The sequence below is a fragment of the Ursus maritimus genome, unplaced genomic scaffold (assembly GCF_017311325.1).
Source record: "Ursus maritimus isolate PB19 unplaced genomic scaffold, ASM1731132v1 scaffold_25, whole genome shotgun sequence".
Classification (NCBI taxonomy): Eukaryota; Metazoa; Chordata; class Mammalia; order Carnivora; family Ursidae; genus Ursus; species Ursus maritimus.
In genome coordinates, this window is record NW_024425008.1 from 38,475,657 (window position 1) to 38,498,982 (window position 23,326).

The 23,326-nt window shown below is 41.6% G+C and overlaps 1 protein-coding gene across 1 annotated transcript in view; it reads left to right on the forward strand.

Moving 5' to 3' along the window:
- Positions 1 to 23,326, forward strand: part of CCDC175 (coiled-coil domain containing 175) — an 83,090-nt gene that overhangs the window by 5,420 nt on the left and 54,344 nt on the right. Inside the window, exons 4-8 of the mRNA XM_008703346.2 lie at positions 2,852 to 2,987; positions 5,454 to 5,682; positions 7,415 to 7,537; positions 10,214 to 10,323; positions 16,370 to 16,451. Coding sequence (XP_008701568.2) covers positions 2,852 to 2,987; positions 5,454 to 5,682; positions 7,415 to 7,537; positions 10,214 to 10,323; positions 16,370 to 16,451 — 680 coding nt within the window. The remainder of the gene's footprint in view (positions 1 to 2,851; positions 2,988 to 5,453; positions 5,683 to 7,414; positions 7,538 to 10,213; positions 10,324 to 16,369; positions 16,452 to 23,326) is intronic.

A 23,326-nucleotide genomic window follows, 5' to 3' on the forward strand; every position in this document is an offset into this window, starting at 1 on the left:
TTTTTCACTGTTAATATTGGCTTTTGATGCACAAAAGTTTTAAATTTAATAGATTTTATTTATTCATTTGAGAGCGAGAGAGTAAGCACAGAGGGAGAGGGAGAAACAGACTCCCTGTTGAACAAGGAGCCCAATGCGGGGCTCCATCCCAGGACCCCAAGATCATGACCTGAGCCAAAGGCAGACCCTTAACCAACTGAGCCACCCAGGTGCCCCCAAAAGTTTTAAATTTTGATGTAGTCCAGTTCCTCTATATTTTCTTTTGTTGCCTATGCTTTTGGTGTCCTTTCCAAGAAATCATTGCTAAATCCGGTGCCTTGAAGATTTCCTCCTATGTTTTCTTCTAAGAGTTTTATAGTTTTAGCTCTGACATTTAGGTTTTTGACTCATTTTTGTTGAAATTTGGTGTTTGGTGTAAGGTAAGGGTTCGATTTCATTTCCCCAGCTGCCAGAGTGTTGGCTGAGGCTCACAGCCCAGGTCCTCTACCGGAATTGCCCGGCACAAGAGACAAAGGCTTGACACCTCCCCCTGCCCCATCCTGGTCCACGGTCTCCATGGTGCGGCCCACGTTCAGGGAGCAGTCCCCATGAGAATACAAAGGTCTGCTCCCTTGCTCAATGTAGAACAACTCCCCCACAGCTCCAAAGCTTATTGCCCTTTAACCTCCCTCTCCCCCACCCAGTGGTCTAAATTAAAAACTAACGAAAGCGAAAGCGACAGCAGCAGAACACTTTCTAGGTCGGTGTTCCAGTTCCCCATGTATTGCCTTGCAGCTCCCAATCTACCCTCACTGCTGTCCCGTGTTGAGAGACCGGGGCCCTGTCATTTCCCCCTTTACCAGCCCACACAATGTTAAGCTTTGTCAAGAGAGAGCACTGGAAGGATACTGGAGGGAAAAGGGGTTCGCTTTCCGGCCCCAGGGTGCTCCGCTTGGCCAGTTCTTGCGGTGCACACGGCTGCTCCACGTCAGCCTCCCGCAGAGCCGGCAGCTTCCTCCGGTTCCCCTGGGGCAGCTTCGTGGTGCTCCCAGGGAGGCTCCAGCTTGGGAGCAGCTTTCCTGGCACTCTTTGGATGGCTTTGCAGTGAGACCTGAAGTGTGGCAACTCCCTGCGGACAGGTCCCCTCGATTCCGCCAGAAGCCAGATTTCCGTGCGTTCCACCAGCCCAGCATCTCACGAATTTCTTTGCCATCCAGTGAGCCACCGCCCTTCCCAAGGAGGCCTGGATCTCAGGTCTGGAGGTGTGGCTTCCTCAAACTCTGTCTCAGCCCTGCGCGTAGTGGCTGCGCCTGACACCTGCGGCTCTGGAATCCGTAGAGTTCTCTTCTCTCTTTACTATCCAGGCCCTCGTTGCTCTAGTCCGCGGTCAGGCGTACTAATTCCAGTTCAATTTATGAGATTTCTATGTCCTAGTTAGACACCGAGTGATAGTTGTAAAACAATATGCATGGTGTTAATCTCGTTTGGCAGGGAAAATACAATAAACTCTACATCCAGAAAAAAAAAAAAACGACTTAGAAGAATCTGTGCTGATGGCAGAATTAAGACTATTTTGGCTTCCTTTTGTCATCAGGAAAAATATTTAGAAGGAAAAGAAAAGAGCATGCTAGCTAAAGAGGTTCTTGATACACACTGAATACTTCATCACATAAATGTGATTGGTCTTCTGTTATGAAGCTTTGCTATTCCAAGATTAGTTCTTGGCTCAGCGGCATCTGAAGGCTGTTATAACACACAATCTCTAGGCCCACCCCAGAACTACATCATCTGTATTTTGGGGAGCCTGGGTGGCTCCGTCGGTTAAGTGTCCAGCTCTTGGTTTCGGCTCAGGTCACGATCTCGGGGTCCTGGGTTCGAGCCCCATGTCGGGCTCCATATGGAGTCTGCTTGTCCCTCCCCCTCTGCTCCTCCCCTCGCTCATGCGTACTCTCTCTCTGACATAAATAAAATCTTGAAAAGGATCTGTATTTCAAAAACATCCCCAGGTGATATATATGCATCTTTGAGACAGAAAAGTTTGGGAGGTGCTGCTGCAATGAGCAAGCTTAACAAGCAGCCTTGGAAAAATAACCTAGCTCTCAGATGGAGCTACCAGCTAGTCTAGAGAATTTTTTGTGTAGAAATGGGTAGTCCAGTACCTTCTAAACATTGGTATTAAAGAATTCATTTTTCCATCTATCACGCACTGAGGTAAACCTCTGAAGTCTTATGTGATTACTCTGATTTGTTATTTGTTGATGAATAATCGGTTCTTTAACACACCGAGCTCCCCAGAAAACAGAGCCAGAGGCCTTTGCACTATTACTTGGGAGAACAACCCAAGGAGGAGGAGGGCAGGATAAGGAGACCGAGGCAGGGAGAAGGGAGAGCGGATATGGGGAGCAACAGGATGCTGACCACCGTGAACGCTACCCCCTTAGCATGGCAACGTGCCCCAGGACACACTGCTCCATCTTCTCCCGGCCCGTCGTGGGTCCAGTGTTTGCCTGCCCCCCACACTTTGGGTTACACGTGCGCGGTGTGCATGTCTAAAGAAGTCTCATGGTAGAGGTGACGAGGAGGTCCTGGACAGGAGGTGAGAAGCAGGTGGAATAAGCAGGAGTGAGGTGCTGCCAGGCCCCACCAGTGTGAGGTCATTGAGAGCCCATTAAAAGCGGGTCACTAGAGCAGCAGCTGAAGTAAGGAAATAACGGATCCGTAAGATTGAGGGGACCCAAGGGGCTAGAGGCGTCTGCTACAGGAACGTAATTAAAAGAGTATTTCAAAGAAAGACCTAATTTTTTTATCATTTAGAAAGTCCGTATCAAGTGTGCCATTTCTCAAATAACCTAGTAACATTTCCACTTTTAAGAATGTGTCGGAGATGCGCGCAGATTAAATCTTTTTGAGATAAATCAGATACAAACGGACATTACAGGGATGAATGAGGAAATAAAGTCTTCGAAGATGAGAATACTCGATCTGAAAAGAATTAATGAAACTCTAGGGTATGTATTCTTAGTTTTTAATTCAGTACTTGCGGCAGTTGGGGTCTGTGGCTGGAGTGTGAAAATTGTCCTCAGGGGTCTGTCCTCTGGTCTGAACTGGTGCGGGGGACATCACCAGGAGCAGAGGACCCCGGCTGACAAGGGCTGTGTGATGGCCGCGCAGAGCTGGGGCGGAGACCAAAAAATCTTCAACCACTGCAGTCAGGAGACCTGTGAAGCCTCAGAGACCATCCAGCTTCCCAGCAGCACCTACTGTGTGGGACTCACACGTCACCTCCAAAGGTAGAGACACACAGAGCTTGCAGTTTCCACTTAAGGAAGTTTACAAACCCCAACCACTAAAGCAAGAAATCTGGCTGGATATTGTATTGTAAATACAGTATCAAACCAGATACGTTGTCTCTCGTTTAGTTTCTTAAAAGTATTCAGCCATGAACTACGGGAGGTCTGAGGATGGGTTTGGTTCCCAGCAGAGAATTAATTACAGATCTTATCTGTCATTAAATGAGGTGATGTATATAACTGCCTGTAGCTCAGATTCCAACACCTGTTAGTTTCTTTCCTTCATTCCTGAGCTGTGGTGCCAGGACTTCACCCCGTGGGCCTCCTTTACTCCACCTGTAAAATGGGGATTACAAGTTCGAGTTTATGCAGCTCATGGAGGAAGACCTACATCCTGAAAGGAAAACCAAAACCTTAAGAACAACTCAGCATTATGAGCAGATTTGTAAGACTAAATGCATAAATATCGGAATGTCAGTTTGTCAGGGGAAGAAATGCTGAAAGAGGCCCCATGAAAGAAAAAAAAATCTTGGGAAGCGAAAGTGATCAGAAGGTTGCTTGGCGCACTGGATATCAAAGCATCAGGAATTAGGTGGAGACCTCGAGGCCCAGGGACGCCTTTCTCCAGTTAGGCCCTCGGATCACCTGTTCTGGGGGATGCTCCGTGAAAAAAGAAAGTTCATGATCACACAAGCTTGAGAATTCTCACCCCTCTCGGGGATTCACAATGCGGATACCGGTCAGTCGGCCAGCACCATCACACCTCTGCAGACCCGTGATTCTCAAACGTGAGGATGCGTCAGAACCACTTGGAGTGCTTATTAAAACAAATATTACCAGAAAGCTCCCCGGCACCCCAATTTTCTGATTTAGTAGGTGTAGGGGTGGGAGTTAGAATTCGCATTTCTAGCGAGTCGCCAGGTGATGCTGATGCTGCCGGTCCTGACCACGCTTTGTGAATCCTGCTCTGGAGAAATCTTTACGGAAAGGCGAATGCCGAGCGTAAGGAGGGCTGCTTCATGAGCTAGCATCGCCAAGCTAGTCTCAGGCATCCATTCTTCAAAGAAAGCTGTACATCAGGATGCCAACACTCCGACAGGTGGTCCTGTCCTGGACCCAAAACAGCAAGCTCTTTGGGTGTGTTCGGTTTCTGAGTGCTCTCTTCTCAATACACCTAGTTTTTTTTGTTGTTGTTGTTTTTTAATTTGACTTGTTTTGCTTAGTTGCACTGAGGCTACTCAATCCTTAGGTTGACTCATTCTTAGAAGGCTTCCTCTCCTAGACCCTCAAAGCACCTATTACCTGACCCTCTCTATCCTGGGCTTTTAATTACATTTCTGTGGGAAATAAACTTACCAACAACCTGTTTCTATTTTCCTAAGCCTTTCCATATAATCCCCCTGAACAAGTAAAGCCTTTAGCCCTGGAAATTAGAGAAAGGAAAAAGGTCTTAACATTGTAGAAGCTTTTTAAAAAGAAAAAAATCTAGAAATGGCACCAATTGTCCCTCCTTCCAGTCTTGCGTTGTTAGCCCCGGGGTGGATGTTTCTCACCATCTTAAGGTTTTCCTCAGATGGATGTGGCTAGCAGTGGATAGGTGAAGGGAATGTGTCCTCTTGAACTCCAATTTGGTTGCAGCTGGGAGAGGATAAGAGTTCAAGTTAGGTTTCAAGCATCTTCTGAACAGTGAAGATAGACTCCGCTCTCTCCTCCCTGACTGCGGTCCACCAGAGGAAGGCTAGCTTTCTGCTGGGCTCTCCCTGCAGGGCAAGGGCAGCAGAAGGTGGCTGGAGGGGTGGTGAGATGTTTGTCTTCCTTTGGCTTGATTGCGTGTCTCAGAAAAGCTAGTTACGGCAGTGCTACCTACCACACCATTTGGTCAGAGACCATTCACCTGCTCAGAACTGTTTTGAATCACTGCATACTTTAAACCACAACATCCCATATTTACTNNNNGGAATGGGATGGGTGGGGTGAGGCAGGACCACATGACATTTTCGCAGCGGTAAACAGTTGCAGGATTGACATCTGCTTGTGTTTCCTTCTGTCCTCCTCTCAACCAAGTTTGATTACAAATACAAGTCTAGAATAAGTATTCCTTACAATTTCCCTCTCAGCAAACAGACTTTAAATTCCTTTCCTAAAAGCCATACCTTTCATGCCACGACCATTCTTTTCTCCTAGTGAAGAGCAAGAGAAGCTGTCGAAGAAGCATGAAAAGTTAGTGCTGTCACTCAACCACATGATGGAGGAAAAAGCTGCTGCCACTGTTTACATCAATGAGACTTACACCAAAATAAACTTGGAGAGAAAAGAAATAGAATTGCAAAAACAACATCTCGGAGAAATAGAGGAACAATTGGAAAAAGACAAAGAGGAATATTTGAAAAGAAAACAAAAATTGACTGAAGAGGTAAGTGGCATGATTTACTTTTTTAAAAAACACAGAATTGTATAGAATCTCGGGCAGGAAGTTCTAGCAAGCGTCCCGTGCGGTATCTTCTGTGATCAGTGGGATGGGAATAGAGCAGAGACGCGAGCACACTGGAGCCCCTTGGGGTAGACGCTGATTGTGGCATAGCAGCTCAGGTCATGGGAAAGAACACGAGTGACGGGCTTTGTAACACCGGGGTGGCCCCGTGCTCATAGGCAGCCCTACAGGGACAAGGAACTTGTTTTCATGGCATCCCGTTGCCTCTGACCATTCTGGCAAGACCAGCGACTTCCGCCCTGCGAGAGCCTTCGGCTGCTGCTGAATGCTTCCCAGCAGGGCAGCCCGCAGAAGGGCTACGCAGAGCCAGGGGCTGCAACAGAAAAGAGTATTTTGAGACTAGCAATTTTGGGAGAGTGGACGGGAATGACCACTGCATCTTGGTGTCTGCTAGGCTATGCTAATTAAAATTCACCATCAGAGTGGCTTGTGATGATTCCTCTTTGCTGTGCTTCCATTACCCCAGGAGAGGCAGGGCTATCTCCATGGGAGGTGTTCCCGGCAGTCTTCCTTCTCCCCCATGTGTAGCAGCCCCGCTCCTGATGAGAATTGCTGTTGGGTCCCTGCTGCTGCCCTGTCCGTGATGGGCATGGGCATGACTGTAATGCAGAAAACGGGCTAGGGCTCACAACCTGTGTAGCACCCACCAATGTTCACTGAAGGCCCGTGATAGGCTGGAGTAACAGCCTGTTAATTTCCTTTACTTCCTATGAGAAAGGAAAAACTATTACAGCTGTCAGTCTTCAAATTGTAAGTTCTCCCCTAACACAAAATATTTTTTGCTGATATTATGTCCATAACCGCAAGACCTTGGGAGAAGTCTTTGGCTGAAAAATGGACACAGAATTCTGATTTTCAACAAAATGTGTTAATCCCAAAGTTCCATTCATATGCAGCGGTGCCCTGGTGCTGAGATGATTGACCGTGATCATGTTCATTCATAAGACACTTTGGGGGCAATGGCTTTGACAGCCACCCAAAGGTATGTTTTCCTAACTCTTCAGGACAGAGTTGAATATGCTTTCTCGGGCCTTATTACTCAGTTACCTTGTTCCTGATCATTCATTTTGCCAAATACATTGATGTGTTTGATTTGATAAGAGGATGACTCACTTCCTTGGGTCTGACAAGTCATAAAATATGTTTGATTTTGGTAGAATGATAAGAAGTTGTCCGAGATGGTGAGCTGCCCCATCTTCAGTGATTTTTACTTCGTTTTTAGTCTGCTGTCTTTCCCATCAACAAAAAAAATGTGAATTTAGATTTCCAGATCATTCGTCATTTTTTTCCTTTGATTTTCCTGATCTTAATAGCGCACTGTAAATCTGGCGGCCGTTGCTGCGGTGTTTTCCTAGGAGATGGCTACGATGGCAGTTGCTTCTAGAATCTGCTATTCATGATCGTTGTTTTAGTGCTCTTATGAACCATTTCGACATTTATAATTACCATTTATTTCTTGTAGTTCACTGTTTTTCTTGTGAAGTTGCAACACAAGCAAACCTTGTGGGGGTGGGTGTTTTTGTTGCTGTTTGTTGGTAGACCGACTATGGTATCTGAGCCTGAGTATGAATTAGGTTAACAAAATAAAAAGATTTCCTAAACTTTGTTGTTCTCATAAGTTCTTTTGATTGGTTTATCATGTTTATCAGTACAGATTGAAGGATATAAAAAATTCTGTGAATTTAAGAGAACGGAGACTTATAAAAAGAAGAAAGAATTGGATACATTAAAACGTAAAGTGTCAAAAATGAAAGAAACCGTTTCGGACAACACAGTGGTAAGAAAGAGTACAGGGTGTTTTTTCAAGCCTGTCCAGGGCTCCTACATAGACACTGCCTTCGGTATAACCAATAGCAGGTACTTTTTTAAAGGAGCTAATTTTAACTCGTCTTTATGCCATTATGAGATGATGTTTTTGTCATGTTAACATTTTCTGCCACTTTATTTAAAGTGTTATAATGGAACTATGTTTTCTTCTCCTTCGGGAATATGGTCAGAGAAGGAGTTTTGGAATGCCTTAGGCACAAATTGCATTTGATGGACCAAAATATTTTAAAAACGAGTTTTTTAAAAGCGCTCAGAACTGACCAAATGCACACAGAACCATATGTCACATCTCTGTGGGATGGTTTACTGTACACCCCCAAATGAATAGCCACAGGCAAATTCCTTACTTTTGAAGAGCATTGATAGGGAAAGTGGACTGTTTGTTTGAATTAGAAAATACTTCGGAGCTCTCCCCTTCTATTTTTAAAAATTGATAGCATTGATTGAAAGCCAGCACTCATAAATATTTTGTGAGGATTACCCTTATTTTAAAGATAAGGAAATGGAAGCTTATGGAGGTGACTTTAATGGGCGAGGTTAATGATAGAATCACTTCTGTATGAATTAAGACAGAAACGCCTACCAATCCTCTATCACAATGAGTCGAACTAATGAGTCTCTGGTGTATTTCGTCTGTATTGAGAATTATATGTAAAACTACATGGGGCAACAGTCCTCACATTTCTTACCAGAAACATCACACTTTTTATCAGAATACTCAGTTAATTCCATTATACTTTTTAGAGGGTGGTTCTGATTGTCCTAGTTACAGTGTGTCTATTGTGATGTCCAATTATAGAACATTAGTGGAATCAAAAGTTCTCCCCAGTATGTGCCTTTAAAAAGATCCCTGTTTCTTAAATATCTGTATAGTAGGGAAGCATGAGTGAGGCGAGTCTCAAAGGAGAACGTAGGGGTTATATCGGATAGACTTTATCTGCAGGCCCAAGTTCTATCTCTGGTTTGGGCCTCATAAACCATAAGGTACTCCACCCACCCAGCTTGGGAGGATACAGTAATATATTCCTTTACCTGTTCTCCAAAGATCTCTAAGACCGTTATGCAAGGCTGGAAGGTGACAGGGATAAACTCACCTCCAGTGTCCTCTCAGCCTCCCACGAGCTAACGTGCCCACGCCGACCCTACCTTACCAGCGGTGAATAGCGTTTAAATCACAAACGGAGCGTCTCAGAAACCTGGGGTTCACATTTTTAACTCTACCAAGCTGAGGTTTCTTCACCTATAAGATGGGGTAATAACATTGCCTGCTTCAAAGGGCTGGAACTCAAGCAAGGTCGTGCCAGTAAGGCTTTTAGCTGAGTGTTTTATATTTAGTCAAGGTGGTTGTTAGGGTTGTTACCACCTGAGATCAGAAAACACAGTTTGGCTGTGGACTGAGACAGCAAGGAATCTCAGGTTAATCCTTGTGGGCTGCTTGTGGTTCGACGACCCTGCAGCCCGGTCAAGCTGAGGTGACGTTGCCAGAAAAGGATAATGGTGTGTGATTCTCAAGGTGGCCAACACGTCCAGGGCAGGAGGGACTGAGGGCAAGGGATGCCCGAGGTGGGGCCTGACAGGCCTTCAGCATACAGCCCCTAATCTTTTAGACACTGTGCTCACGTCGATGGCAGTTCTAGGATTTCAGACCCTTGTTGACTCTGAAACTAGTTATGACCCAGAAGTGGAGGCAAGAAATACCCGGGGGAGCTTTCGGCCACCTGTCTTACCTGGTAAGAATGGGAGCCACTCTGTGCCCCCCACAGGTGTTTCTCTGAGTTCACACTGATGTGTAGGGCTAGATGGCATTACACAATCTGTCTGTGGTCTTCAAGGCTGATCAGCTTGCTCTCCCCTCCATCCTCCCCTACAGCTGAAATGCAGACCCAAGGCTCTATAAATGTTTGCCTCCCCTTTTCTTCTTACTTTTTTTAAAGTAGGCTCCATGCTGTGTGTGGAGCCCAACACAGGGCTTGAACTCACAACCCTGAGATCAAGACCTGAGCTGAGATCAAGAGTCAGACGCTTAAATGACTGACTCACCCAGGTGCCCCTTGCCTTCCCTTTTCTTTATTCCAAAACTGCATTGCAAAGCTAACTTCCAATATGAATTTTCTCCGTTCATATTCATTCTTTTAAGTCATGCTGACATTTTATCACAGTACCCAAGTGTTGCATTTCTGAAATACTGATTAAATATTAAGAAAAATTCTCTTCAATATAAGCATATTTCTCAAAGTAATTTGTTTTTACTTTTTTGTAATCCTCATTCTAATATCCTAGAATATTTTGAAGATGATTATGAAAACATAGATTTGTTTAGTTTTTTTTTAAAGGTAGTCGAAATGAATTCATATCTTGAAAGTTGTTTTTATAGTTTTCACATTCTTGCTTCCGTATTTCGTTGTGCTCGCTCCAAAATGTCGGGTCTTTTTCCCGATGATTTCAGGATTATTTCTGCCTAGGTTTGTTTTATGAAGAAACCATTTTAATGATTGTTTTTTATTTTAGCTAAAGGATACCCCCCAAGGTAAAAGTTTAGTGGGTAATACATGAATGTTTAGTGAATCAAACACTGTCGTGAATCATTTGGTGACAATTGAATGCCATTTTATTGAATTTTCAATAGGTTCTTAGTGATCACAATTTAGAGATAGCACGACTACAAGAATCAATAAGACATTGGGAACAAGATCTCGAAGAAACGAAGAACTCCTGTAAGGTACTGGAGGATAAAATGTAAGTTTGATACCTGATTTTTACTGAAGCATTTCTAGATGTTTCTTTCATTAAAAAAAAAAAAAAAGATCTTTACTATTAGATGAAAACTATATTCTCTTAATTTATTAAAATTTGTGATAGCTTTATAAAACCACCTCTTCATTTGGAAATTAACCAGTCTTTCAGATGATCAAGACAAAAAAATTGAGAATGATACAGTCACTTTAGGAAAAGGGAGGGACTCTTTGGAATGAATTATTCTCATTTCAGTTCCTGATTCCCTACAGACAAATATGCCCCCAGGGGAAGGCATTCGTGGGACCTCCTATAAGGCTCACCTGCCTTTGCTATGACAGTTGTTGTTCTTAGTCAAGGGGAACTTACAGAACTTAGAAAATACAAGGAAGTTTCAGGGCAAAAACTTTTACCCACAGAACAGGAACCATAAACTTGAGGAGATCTACCCACCCCAAGGCAAACAGTCTCTGCTTCCTTGTGGGGTTCGTGTTTCATTCTGTCTTTATCTGCATACAACGTTCTGTCCTTGGTGAGCCCATGGCTAAGCATGGCCCCTCCAAACCCTCTGAGTTTACCTGTTGCAGATCCATCTATCTTTGGAGATTGACCCACAGACTTCTTCCAGAATTCCCAGATTTCTCATCAGGAGGTGTTTGGCCCAGCTCTGACAAGGAAGGTGGGGTCTTACTAGCACCCATATGGCTTCCACGCCTACCCCCAGGTTCTGCTCACAGTTTAAAAGACAAATTTTGGACTTGAGTAGATTCCCCAAAAGGCGAGTAACTTCACAAGTGGAATCTTGTTATAATATGGCTTATTCCTACATAGGATCAAATGTAATTAAAATTATATTTTCTAAAAAAGCAATAGCACAATACAGTGCTATTCTCCTAACATCTGGCCAGAAGATAAGCAATAATCTTTGTACTCAGTGCCAGGTGAATAAGTATAAAAGCTCAAGTAATACTACAATTAAAACTCAGAACAAAAAAAAATCTCTTTGAAAGTGATTTAATAGTTTCAGTTCATAAATATTTTAAAGAAAAACTAGCAGATAATCATGGAGGAAGATACAGATTAGCTCTTAAGTTATTTCTAGGAGTTATTGAAAACCTTGCTACAATGATGAAGTTTTATTTATAAACAGTCTTCATGTTCGGTAATTTGTTTTAAATATATTCAAGAAAGAAATGGGGATTCATCTATTTTTTAAAAGATTTTATTTGAGAGAGAGAGCGCGCGCACGAGCAGGGGGAGCAGCAGAGGGAGAGGGAGAAACAGACTCCCGCTGAGCAGGGAGCCTGATGTGGGGCTGGATCCCAGGACTCATGACCTGATGCTGATGTGAGCCAAAGGCAGACACTCAACTGACCGAGCCACCCAGCCACCCCTCACTGATTTATTTTTAATGGCACATCATTTTTTTTTTCAGTCCCAGCTTTTCAAGAGTTTTCATTCATATGGAATCTCCCTGAGGAAAAGTACACTTGATTAATTTGGTGATTGAAGTTTTAGGTTACCCTCCTCGTTATTAATAAAACTGTACTTTTTCCTCTTTAGTACCAAGCAAATTAAAAGAAAACTCTTACATTCTTTTTATTTTCTCCTTCAGTTCATTTTCTGTATCTATGGAGGTGGGAAAAGGCACCTAAATCTTGGTTGGTAGATTTGAAGAGTCAAACAGTGCTGTTTTATAATAGTCTATAAGATTCTTTAAGAGTAAATTATGCAAGAAACTAAACTAATTATTTGCACAAATTCATCTTCCTATTAATCTATGAGCTTTAATTTTCCCCCCATGAAATCTTTAATTTGCAAGCTTGTCACTTTTTTTGAGGTCCACATATTGAGGAGAAACAAAAGTCACTCAACTGTCTGTATGTGGACAGTTGGGAGTACCCCAGATGCTCCGCAATCCACAGGAGGCATCGAGAGTCTAAACCTTGTTCATCACTCACACAATAAAGGCGAATCCAGTGCCTCCCTTTCTAAATGGGTGTGGTCTCTCTTTGCCATTCAGCTGGTTTTCCGCACAGCCGCAGTGGGAGATTGGAAGCTCAGTATTGTTTTTTTTTGTTTGTTTTTTTTTTTGCCTTTACAACTTCTTTTTTTTTTTTTTAATGATTTTTTATTATATTATGTTAGTCACCATACAGTACATCCCCGGTTTCCGATGTAAGGCTCGATGATTCATTAGTTGTGTATAACACCCAGTGCACCATGCAATACGTGCCCTCCTTACTACCCATCACCGGTCTATCCCATTCCCCCACCCCCCTCCCCTCTGAGGCCCTCAGTTTGTTTCTCATAGTCCATAGTCTCTCATGTTTCATTCCCCCTTCTGATTACCCCCCTTTCTTTATCCCTTTCTTCCCCTACCGATCATCCTAGTTCTTAAGTTCCATAGATGAGAGAAATCATATGATAGTTGTCTTTCTCTGCTTGACTTATTTCACTTAGAATAATCTCCTCCAGTGCCATCCATGTTGCAGCAAATGTTGAGAACTCGTTCTTTCTGATAGCTGAGTAATATTCCATTGTATATATGGACCACAACTTCTTAATCCAGTCATCTGTTGAAGGGCATCTCGGCTCCTTCCACGATTTAGCTATTGTGGACATTGCTGCTATGAACATTGGGGTGCATATGGCCCTTCTCTTCACTACGTCTGTATCTTTGGGGTAAATACCCAGTAGTGCAATGGCTGGATCATAGGGTAGCTCAATTTTTAACTTTTTAAGGGACCTCCACACTGTTTTCCAGAGTGGCTGTACCAACTTGCATTCCCACCAACAGTGTAGGAGGGATCCCCTTTCTCCACATCCTCTCCAACAATTGTTGTTTCTTGCCTTGTCTATTTTTGCCATTCTAACTGGCGTAAGGTGGTATCTCAGTGTGGTTTTGATTTGAATTTCCTTGATGGCTAATGATTTTGAACATTTTTTCATGTGTCTGTTAGCCATTTGTATGTCTTCATTGGAAAAGTGTCTGTTCATATCTTCTGCCCATTTTTTGATTTGTTTATTTGTTTCTCGTGTATTGAGTTTGAGAAGTTCTTTGTAGATCTTGGATACCAGTCCTTTATCTGTAGTGTCATTTGCAAATATCTTCTCCCATTCCGTGGGCTGCCTCTTAGTTTTTCTGACTGTTTCCTTGGCTGTGCAGAAACTTTTAATCTTGATGAAGTCCCATAAATTCATTTTATCTTTTGTTTCTCTTGCCTTTGGGGATGTGTCATGAAAAAGGTTGCTTTGGCCGATGTTGTAGAGGTTGCTGCCTATGTTCTCCTCTAGAATTTTGATGGATTCCTGTCTCACATCGAGGTCTTTCATCCATTTGGAGTTTATTTTTGTGTATGGTGTGAGATAGTGGTCAAGTTTCATTCTTTTGCATGTAGCTGTCCAATTTTCCCAGCACCATTTATTGAAGAGACTGTCTTTTTCCCACCGGATGTTTTTTCCTGCTTTATCAAATATTAGTTGCCCAAAGAGCCGAGGGTCCATTTCTGGGCTCTCTATTCTGTTCCATTGGTCTGTGTGCCTGTTTTTGTGCCAGTACCATGCTGTCTTTGTGATCACAGCTTTGTAGTACAGCTCGAAATCCGGCATTGTGATGCCCCCAGCTTTGTTTTTCCTTTTCAACAGTTCCTTGGAGATTCGGGGCCTTTTCTGTTTCCATATAAATTTAAGGACTGTTTGTTCCAGTTCTTTGAAAAATGTCCTTGGTATTTTGATAGGGATAGCATTGAAAGTGTAGATTGCTCTGGGTAGCATGGACATTTTAACTATGTTAATTCTTCCGATCCATGAGCATGGAATATCTTTCCATCTTTTTATGTCTTCCTCAATGTCTTTCAAGAGTGATTTATAGTTTCTAGAATATAGGTCCTTTACGTCTCAGGTTAAGTTAATTCCAAGGTAACGTATGGTTTTTGGTGCTATTGTAAATGGGATGGATTCCCTAATTTCTCTTTCTTCGTTTTCATTATTCGTGTATAGAAATGCAACTGATTTCTGAGCATTGATTTTGTATCCTGCCACGTTACTGAATTGCTCTATAACTTCTAATAGTTTGGGAGTGGCTTCTTTTGGGTTTTCCATATAGAGTATCATGTCATCTGCGAAGAGAGACATTTTGACTTCTTCTTTGCCAATTTGAATACCTTTGATCCCTTTTTGTCGTCTGATTGCTGTTGCAAGGAGGAAGCTCAGTATTGTATATAAATGACACGCAGTCTATGACCCGGAGTGTATACTTGCTCTTGCAGTGCGGGAGGCCCTGAAAAACAGACACGCTTTTTTAAAAGGCTTGAGATGACTTCAGAATTGTCAGATCGCCAATGACTTCCATCCTGCCAAACTTTAATGATCTAGTCTCTTCCTTAAAGTTCTTGAATTCCTAATGGAATGTAGCCCACTTTCACCTTTTTTTTTTAAATCTTTTTAAGATTTTATTTATTTATTTTAAAGTGAAAGAGAAAGTACAGAGGGAGAGGGAGAAGGAGACTCCCCGCTGAGCAGGGAGCCTGATATGGGGCTCCATCCCAGGACCCCGGGATCATGACCTGAGCTGAAGGCTGATGATGAACCGCTGAGCCACCCAGGTGCCCCACGCTTCCACCTTCCTGAAATACTTTCTTCACGTGGCCTCCCAAACGTCGTATTTTCTTATGTCACTCACCACACTGCTCCTTCTTAGAACCCTTTATTTGTTCTAATGCTACTTTCTGACTCTGAGTTTTGGAGTTCTTGGCCCTTCTCTTGGAGTTCTTGGCCCTTCTCTATTCTCATCTTCCACACATGATTTCATCCAGTCTTATGGCTTTATATACCTCTGTATCCCAGTGACTCCCAAATTTATATATATATCCAGCACTGAGTAGCAAATGCATAGACTCGACAGCTTATTTGACCTCTCCATTTGGAGAATATCTGTTAGATATCTCAAATTTAACATGTCCTACACAGAACTCTTAATTGCCCACCTCATTGAAACAGCTTTTCCCTCCATCTTCCATCTTGCCATTTACCTAGTTGCTCCAGCTGAAGGCCTGGGAGTCATCCACCATTCCTGTTTTCCTTACTACCTAACCCTCACCCAACTAACCAACTAACTTAGCCCTAACCCAACTCAAACGCCAGCCAAATCCCAAGGTATGTCTTGTTGCCTTTATCTTCCGAATATATCCTGAATTCAACTGTTTCTTACTACCTCTGCCACTATAACGTTAGTCTGAGCCACCATTCCCTCTTCTGGACTGTTGCCGTAGCCTTCTGCATGGTCTGTCTTCCGGTACTGTTGTCCTTCTCTACCAAGTAGCCAGAGTCATCTCGACAAGATGTCAATCAGTTCATGTCTCTCCTCTGCTTAAGAAAAACCCTCCCCTGGTTCTCTCTGAACTTCCGCTTTGTCCTCAAGCCCCTACATGATCTAATTTCCATCTACCTCTCCAGCCTTCTCATAATCCTCTCCTCATCAAATATACAAAACTTGTTCCTGCCCCAGAATATTATCATTAGCTGTACCTTCTACCTGACAACGCCTTTCTTCAGATCTTCACCTGTCTGGCCCCTTCTCATCATTCACGTCCTTCACAAGTCATCTGGAGAGGCCTTCCCTTACCACCTGTCTGACGTAGCATCCTCGCTCTCAGATTTCTCTGTCCTTTACCCTATTTTGTGTTCTTTAAAGCACTTAGCACTACCTGAAATTTATTATTATTATTATTATTATTATTATTATTTTGATAATTTATATTCTGATTACTTCACTAGAGTGTAATTTCCATGAGGGTAGGGACTTTGCCTGCCCTATATCTCTAGTACGTATAATACCTGCAGAATACAAGGGTTTGATAATTGCTTCTTAATAAATACAGGAAGTATTAATTCATCAAAAAACTAAAATTTTTTGCTTATTTTAATGAACATATCAATAAAGTTGCACAGGAAGATGGGGACTGGAAGTTTCTGGTGTCATAAATAAATGTGGCTTTGCTGGAAAACATGCCCTAATATGAATCTGTTTGGCTTTCTTTGATCATAGACAATTTTTTGTAACTACAAAAGAAAAACTGGAAGATTCATCTGGTATTGAAAAAGGTGAATTCTTGCAGAAGATAAAGCAGGTAGGAGGATGGAAATTATGACTTTTAGATTATAATTCACTTCTAATATTTTAAATATATTTGAGAAATGTGAAATTTTCCCAAAGTAGATTTTTCATGAGTTAATAATAATCATGATCATTCATAGTAATTGATTTAAAGATTTTTATCCTCTCCCAAAGTATTTTAAATAAATGAAAGAGCAGATGTTGTCTATGCGAAGATGAATCATTTGTTTGGTAACTTGTCATGTGGTTGTGGTTATTTTATATTAGAAATATCCAGACCAATGTATATTTTTCATGTGAATTATTTTTTTTAGAAAAATGGAACCTCTTTGCTGTTGTGGGGTACCTGTAAAGTCAAGCAACCCATATTACACTTAATAACGTCATGAAATATTTGAGTCAGATTTAGCCCCTGTGAGAAATCTCTGGACACTTTAAATCTTAGGTTAAAAGAAATATCATAGTACCTAATCGTGGGTGTAAACCAAAATTTATCCACAAGGTAGTCAGTAAAGCATTCATTATGATAGTTGAAAAATTAGGGAGAAGATACAATTAAAGTCCAACAAAAGGGTCTTGGCTAAATAAGTAACAGCTCATAATATGTTATTGTGTGACAAATAGAATATAAAACATTATAGGCAGATCTCTTCCAGAAGAATGATTTGAGCCAATTAAATTCTTTCCATTTTGGTTATGAGTTAATAGCATTAGGGATGGCTTTTCTCCAGGTTAGACCTACTCTGATTCTTTTAGTTGTGAAAATACTGAAAGACAGAAACTAGACAAGGTAGGTTGGTTGGTCGGTTTTTAAAGTTGTCTTTCATTCTCTGGGCAAAGGATTTTTTTCCTTTTTATCTGTTTCCTATTGGAGGAGCTGCTAGGAGGCTTCAGATGATAGCTCTGTAGTTGGTAGCCCCCCAACTGGCTGGAAAACCCGGGACCCCTACCCTGGCATGGCTTACTTGCTTACAGGGGCAAATGCAGAGGGGTTTTCCCTTAATCCATAGCCCTCAGCCAAATTCCACGAGTACAAGTCAGTGACTGCTTCAAAGGCATCGGGGCTCTGACCCATTTAGTATTTCCACTGGACTCTTGGTGGCAGCCAATCCTAATTCTCATGAGGTGTAAGAGGCAAGTTCAGTGAGGACATGAAATTCTAACTTTAATTTTTTATTATAAAATACTACACATACAGAAGAGTTCATACACTAAATGTACAGTCTATGTACATATCTATCTTTTGATGGATGTAATTTATTAATTGTAATGAAGTCCAGTTTATCAATCTTTTCATTTTTGTTTTTTATGTCCTATGTCATGAAGGTACTCTTCTTTCATGATCTCCTAGAGGCTTTATTGTTTGACCTTTCACACTTAGGACTACAAGCCATCTGGAATGTGTGTGTGTACGCTGTGAGGCGGTGGTCAAGATTCATATTTTTCCATAAGATTGTCCATTAATTAGCATCATTTAATGAAAAGTCCGTCTTTGCCTGTTGCTATAGTGTAATGGCATGTTTGTCATAAATCAAGCGTAGATCATAAATGCATCATAAATACGTGTGTAGACCTGTGGACTCTCTATTATGTTCTTGGGACTTGCCTCTCAACATTCAAACCAGACTTTCTTGGGGCGCCTGGGTGACGCAGATGGGCGGGGAGCCTACTTCTCCCTCTCCTACCGCTCCCCCTGCTTGTGCTCTCTGGCTCTGTCTGTCAAATAAATAAATAAAATCTTAAAACCAAACCAAACCAGACTTTCTTTATTAGCAGCTTTAACATAAGCCTCTAGCGTTAGTAGTATAAATCCTTGTTTTTCAAGATTGCTTCTATTCTTGGCCCTTTGAATTTCTATCATTCTGTCAAGTTCTGCCGAAGAACCCTTTTGCATTTTGATTGGGGTTGTGTTATATCTATAGATCAGTTTGGGGAGAATGTTACATTCTTACAATATCGAGGCTTCCATTCCATGAACATAGTGTACCTCATTTACCTTAGGTCTTCTTTGTTCCCTTTGACTTCGTTGTTCAGTTTCACTATGATATGTCCATGTTTTCTTTTTTATTTCTCCTGTGTGGGATTCATTGGGCTTCTTAAATTCATGAATTGCTATATTTTATAAGTTCTGCAAAATTCTTTTTAAAAAATTTTTTGTGTTGTTAGTCACCATACAGTACATCATTAGCTTTTGATGTAGTGTTCCACGTTTCATTGTTTGTGTATAACACCCAGTGCTTCATGAAATACGTGCCCTCCTTAATACCAGCCTAGCCCAATCCCCCATCCCCCTCCCCTCTGAAACCCTCAGTTTGTTTCCCAGAGTCCATAGTCTCTTGTGATTCATTCCCCCTTCTGTTTACTCCCCCTTCATTCATCCCTTCTTTCTCCTACCGATCTCCCTGCTATTCCTTATGTTCCATAAATGAGTGAAACCATATAATTGTCTTTCTCTGCTTGACTTATTTCACCTAGCATAATCTCCTCCAGTCCCGTCCATGTTGCTGCAAATGTTGGGTAATCGTTCTTTCTGATGGCTGAGTAATATTCCATTGTATATATGGACCACATCTTCTTTATCCATTCATCTGTTGAAGAGCATCTCAGCTCCTTCCACAGTTTAGCTATTGTGGACAATGCTGCTATGAACATTGGAGTGCATATGGCCCTTCTCTTCACTACGTGTGTATCTTTGGGGTAAACACCCAGTAGTGCAATGGCTGGGTCATAGGGTATCTCAATTTTTAACTTTTTAAGGGACCTCCACACTGTTTTCCAGAGTGACTGTACCAACTTGCATTCCCACCAACACTGTAGGAGGGATCCCCTTTCTCCACATCCTCTCCAACAATTGTTGTTTCTTGCCTTGTCTATTTTTGCCATTCTAACTGGCGTAAGGTGGTATCTCAGTGTGGTTTTGATTTGAATTTCCCTGATGGCTAATGATTTTGAACACTTTTTCATGTGTCTGTTACCATTTGTATGTCTTCATTGGAAAAGTGTCTGTTCATATATTCTGCCCATTTTTTGATTTGTTTGTTTCTTGTGTATTGAGTTTGAGAAGTTCTTTGTAGATCTTAGATACCAGTCTTTTATCCATAGTGTCATTTGCAAATATATTCTCCCATTCTGTGGGCTGCCTCTTAGTTTTTTTGACTGTTTCCTTGGCTGTGCAGAAGCTTTTTATCTTGATGAAGTCCCATAAGTTCATTTTATCTTTTGTTTCTCTTGCCTTTGGAGATGTGTCATGAAAAAGGTTGCTTTGGCCGATGTCGTAGAGGTTGCTGCCTATGTTCTCCAAAATCCTCAACAAGATCCTGGCTAATAAAATCCAACAGTACATTAAAAGGATTATCCATCATGACCAAGTGGGATTCATCCCTGGGATGCATGCGTGGTTCAACATTTGCAAATCGATCAGCGTGATACATCATATCAACAAGAAAAGTCTCAGGAACCATATGATCCTCTCAATTGATGCAAAATAAGCATTTGACAAAATACAGCATCCTTTCCTGATTAAAACCCTTCAGATTGTAGGAATAGAGGGTACATTTCTCAATCTCATAAAAGCCATCTATGAAAAGCCTACAGCAAATATTACTCTCAATGGGGAAAAGCTGGAAGCCTTTCCCTTAAGATCAGGAACACGACAAGGATGCCCACTCTCGCCACTATTATTCAACATAGTACTAGAAGTCCTTGCAACAGCAATCAGACAACAAAAAGGGATAAAAGGTATCCAAATCGGCAAGGAAGAAGTCAAACTGTCTCTCTTCGCAGATGACATGATACTCTATATGGAAAACCCAAAAGAATCCACTCCCAAACTATTAGAAGTTATAGAGCAATTCAGTAATGTGTTGGGATACAAAATCAATGCTCAGAAATCAGTTACATTTCTATACACGAATAATGAGACTGAAGAAAGAGAAATTAGGGAATCCATCCCATTTACAATAGCACCAAAAACCATACGTTACCTTGGAATTAACTTAACCAGAGACGTAAAGGACCTATATTCTAGAAACGATAAATCACTCTTGAAAGACATTGAGGAAGACATAAAAAGATGGAAAAATATTCCATGCTCATGGATCGGAAGAATTAACATAGTTAAAATGTCCATGCTACCTAGAGCAATCTACACTTTCGATGCTATCCCGATCAAAATACCGAGGACATTTTTCAAAGAACTGAAACAAGTAGTCCTTAAATTTGTATGGAACCAGAAAAGGCCCCGAATCTCCAAGGAACTGTTGAAAAGGAAAAACAAAGCTGGGGGCATCATAATGCCGGATTTCGAGCTGTACTACAAAGCTGTGATCACAAAGACAGCATGGTACTGGCACAAAAACAGACACATAGACCAATGGAACAGAATGAGAGACGAAATGGACCCTCGGCTCTTTGGGCAACTAATCTTGATAAAGCAGGAAAAACATCCGGTGGAAAAAAGACAGTCTCTTCAATAAATGGTGCTGGGAAAATTGGACAGCTACATGCAAAAGAATGAAACTTGACCACTCTCTCACACCATACACAAAGATAAACTCCAAATGGATGAAAGACCTCGATGTGAGACAGGAATCCATCAAAATCCTAGAGGAGAACATAGGCAGCAACCTCTACGACATCGGCCAAATGCTTTTTCTGCATCAATTGAGAGGATCATATGGTTCTTGACTCTTTTTTTTTTTTTTTTAGATTTTATTTATTTATTTGACAGAGATAGAGACAGCCAGTGAGAGAGGGAACACAAGCAGAGGGAGTGGGAGAGGAAGAAGCAGGCTCATAGTGGAGGAGCCTGACGTGGGGCTCGATCCCGTAACGCTGGGATCACGCCCTGAGCTTAACCGCTGTGCCACCCAGGCGCTTCTTGACTCTTTTCTTATTGATATGATCTATCACACTGATCGATTTGCAAATGTTGAACCACCCTTGCATCCCAGGGATGAATTCCACTTGGTCATGATGGATAATCCTTTTAATGTACTGTTGGATCTTATTAGCTAGGATCTTGTTGAGAATTTTGGCATCCATATTCATCGGGGATATCAGTCTGTAATTCTCCTTTTTGATGGGGTCTTTGTCTGGTTTTGGGATCAAGGTAATACTGGCCTCATACAATGAGTTTGGTAGTTTTCCTTCTGTTTCTATTTTTTGGAACAGCTTCAGGAGAATAGGTATTATTTCTTCTTTGAATGTCTGGTAGAATTCCCCGGGAAATCCGTCAGGCCCTGGACTCTTGTTTTTTTGGAAGGTTTTTGATCACTGCTTCAACCTCTTCATGATTAATCGGTCTGTTTAAATAATCAATTTCTTCCTGTTTCCGTCTTGGTAGTTTATAGGTTTCCAGGAAGGTATCCATTTCTTCCAGGTTATTTAATTTATTGGCATAAAGCTGTTGATAATAGTTTCTAATGATTGTTTCTATTTCCTTGGTGTTCGTCGTGATCTCTCCCCTTTCACTCATAATTTTATTAATTTGGGTCCTTTCTCTATTCTTTTGAATAAGTCTGGCCAGTGGCTTACCTATCTTATTTATTCTTTCTAAGAACCAGCTTCTAGTTCTGTTGATCTGCTCTGCTGTGCTCCTGGTTTCTAATTCATTGATCTCTGCTCTAATCTTGATCAACTGCCTTCTCGTGCATGGGTTAGGCCTGTTCTTCTGTTCCAACTCCAGCTTCTTAAGGTGAGAATATAAGGACTGCATTTTAGATTTTTCTGTTCTTTTGAGTGAGGCTTGATGGCTATGTATTTTCCCTTAGGACTGCCTTTGCAGGTGTATAGGTTTTGACCGTTGTGTTTTCATTCTCATTGGTTTCATAAATCGCTTAAGTTCTTTCTTTAATTCCCTGGTTTACCCAATCATTCTTAAGCAGGATGGTCTCTTAGTTTCCAAGTGTTTGAGAGTTTCTTCCAAATTGTTCCTTGTGATTGAGTTCCAGTTTCAAAGCATTGTGGTCTGAGAATATGCAGGGAATAATCTCAGCCTTTGGTATTGGTTGAGACTTGTTTTGTGACCCAGTATATGGTCTATTCTGGAGAAAGTTCCATGTGCATTTGAAAGAATGTGAGTATTCTGTTGTTCTGGAGTGTAGTGTTCTGTATATATGTGAGGTCCATCTGGTCCAGTATATCATTCAAAGCTCATTTTTTTATTGATTATCCTTAGATGATCTGTCTATTGCTGAGCGGTATTTGAGGTCCCCTGCTATTAACATATTATTATCTATATGTCTATTTATTCTGGTTAAGAGTTGGCTAGCTGCTCCCTTTGGGGGCATAGATATTTATTCGTTAGATCCTCTTGTTGGATACACCTTTTAAGAATAATATAGTGTCCTTCTGTATCTCTAACTACAGTCTTTAGCTTAAAATCTAATCTGTCTGATATGAGAATTGCTACCCCACCTTTCTTTTGAGGTCCACTGGCATGAAAAATGGTTCTCCATCCCTTCACTTTCAGTCTTGATGTATCTTTAGGTTCAAGATGAGTCTTTATAGACCGCAAATGGATGGGTCATGTCTTTTTATCCACCATTGCAACCCCTGTGGTGTTTTATGGGAGCATTTAGCCACTCACATTGAAAGTGATTATTGAGAGAGATGATTTTAATGATTTCATGCTGCCTGTGAAGTCTTTGTTTCTACAGATTGTAAATTCTGTTCTGTATCACTCTTGGGGTCTTTATTACTTTTATAGAACCCCCCTTAATATTTTTGTAGGGCTGGCTTGATGGTCACATATTCTTTCAGTTTCTGCCGGTCTTGGGAGCTCCTTGTCTCTCCATCAATCCTGAATGACAGCCTTGCTGGATAAAGGATCCTTGGCTGCATGTTCTTCTCAGTTAGAACTCTGAATATGTCTTGCCAGCTTTTTCT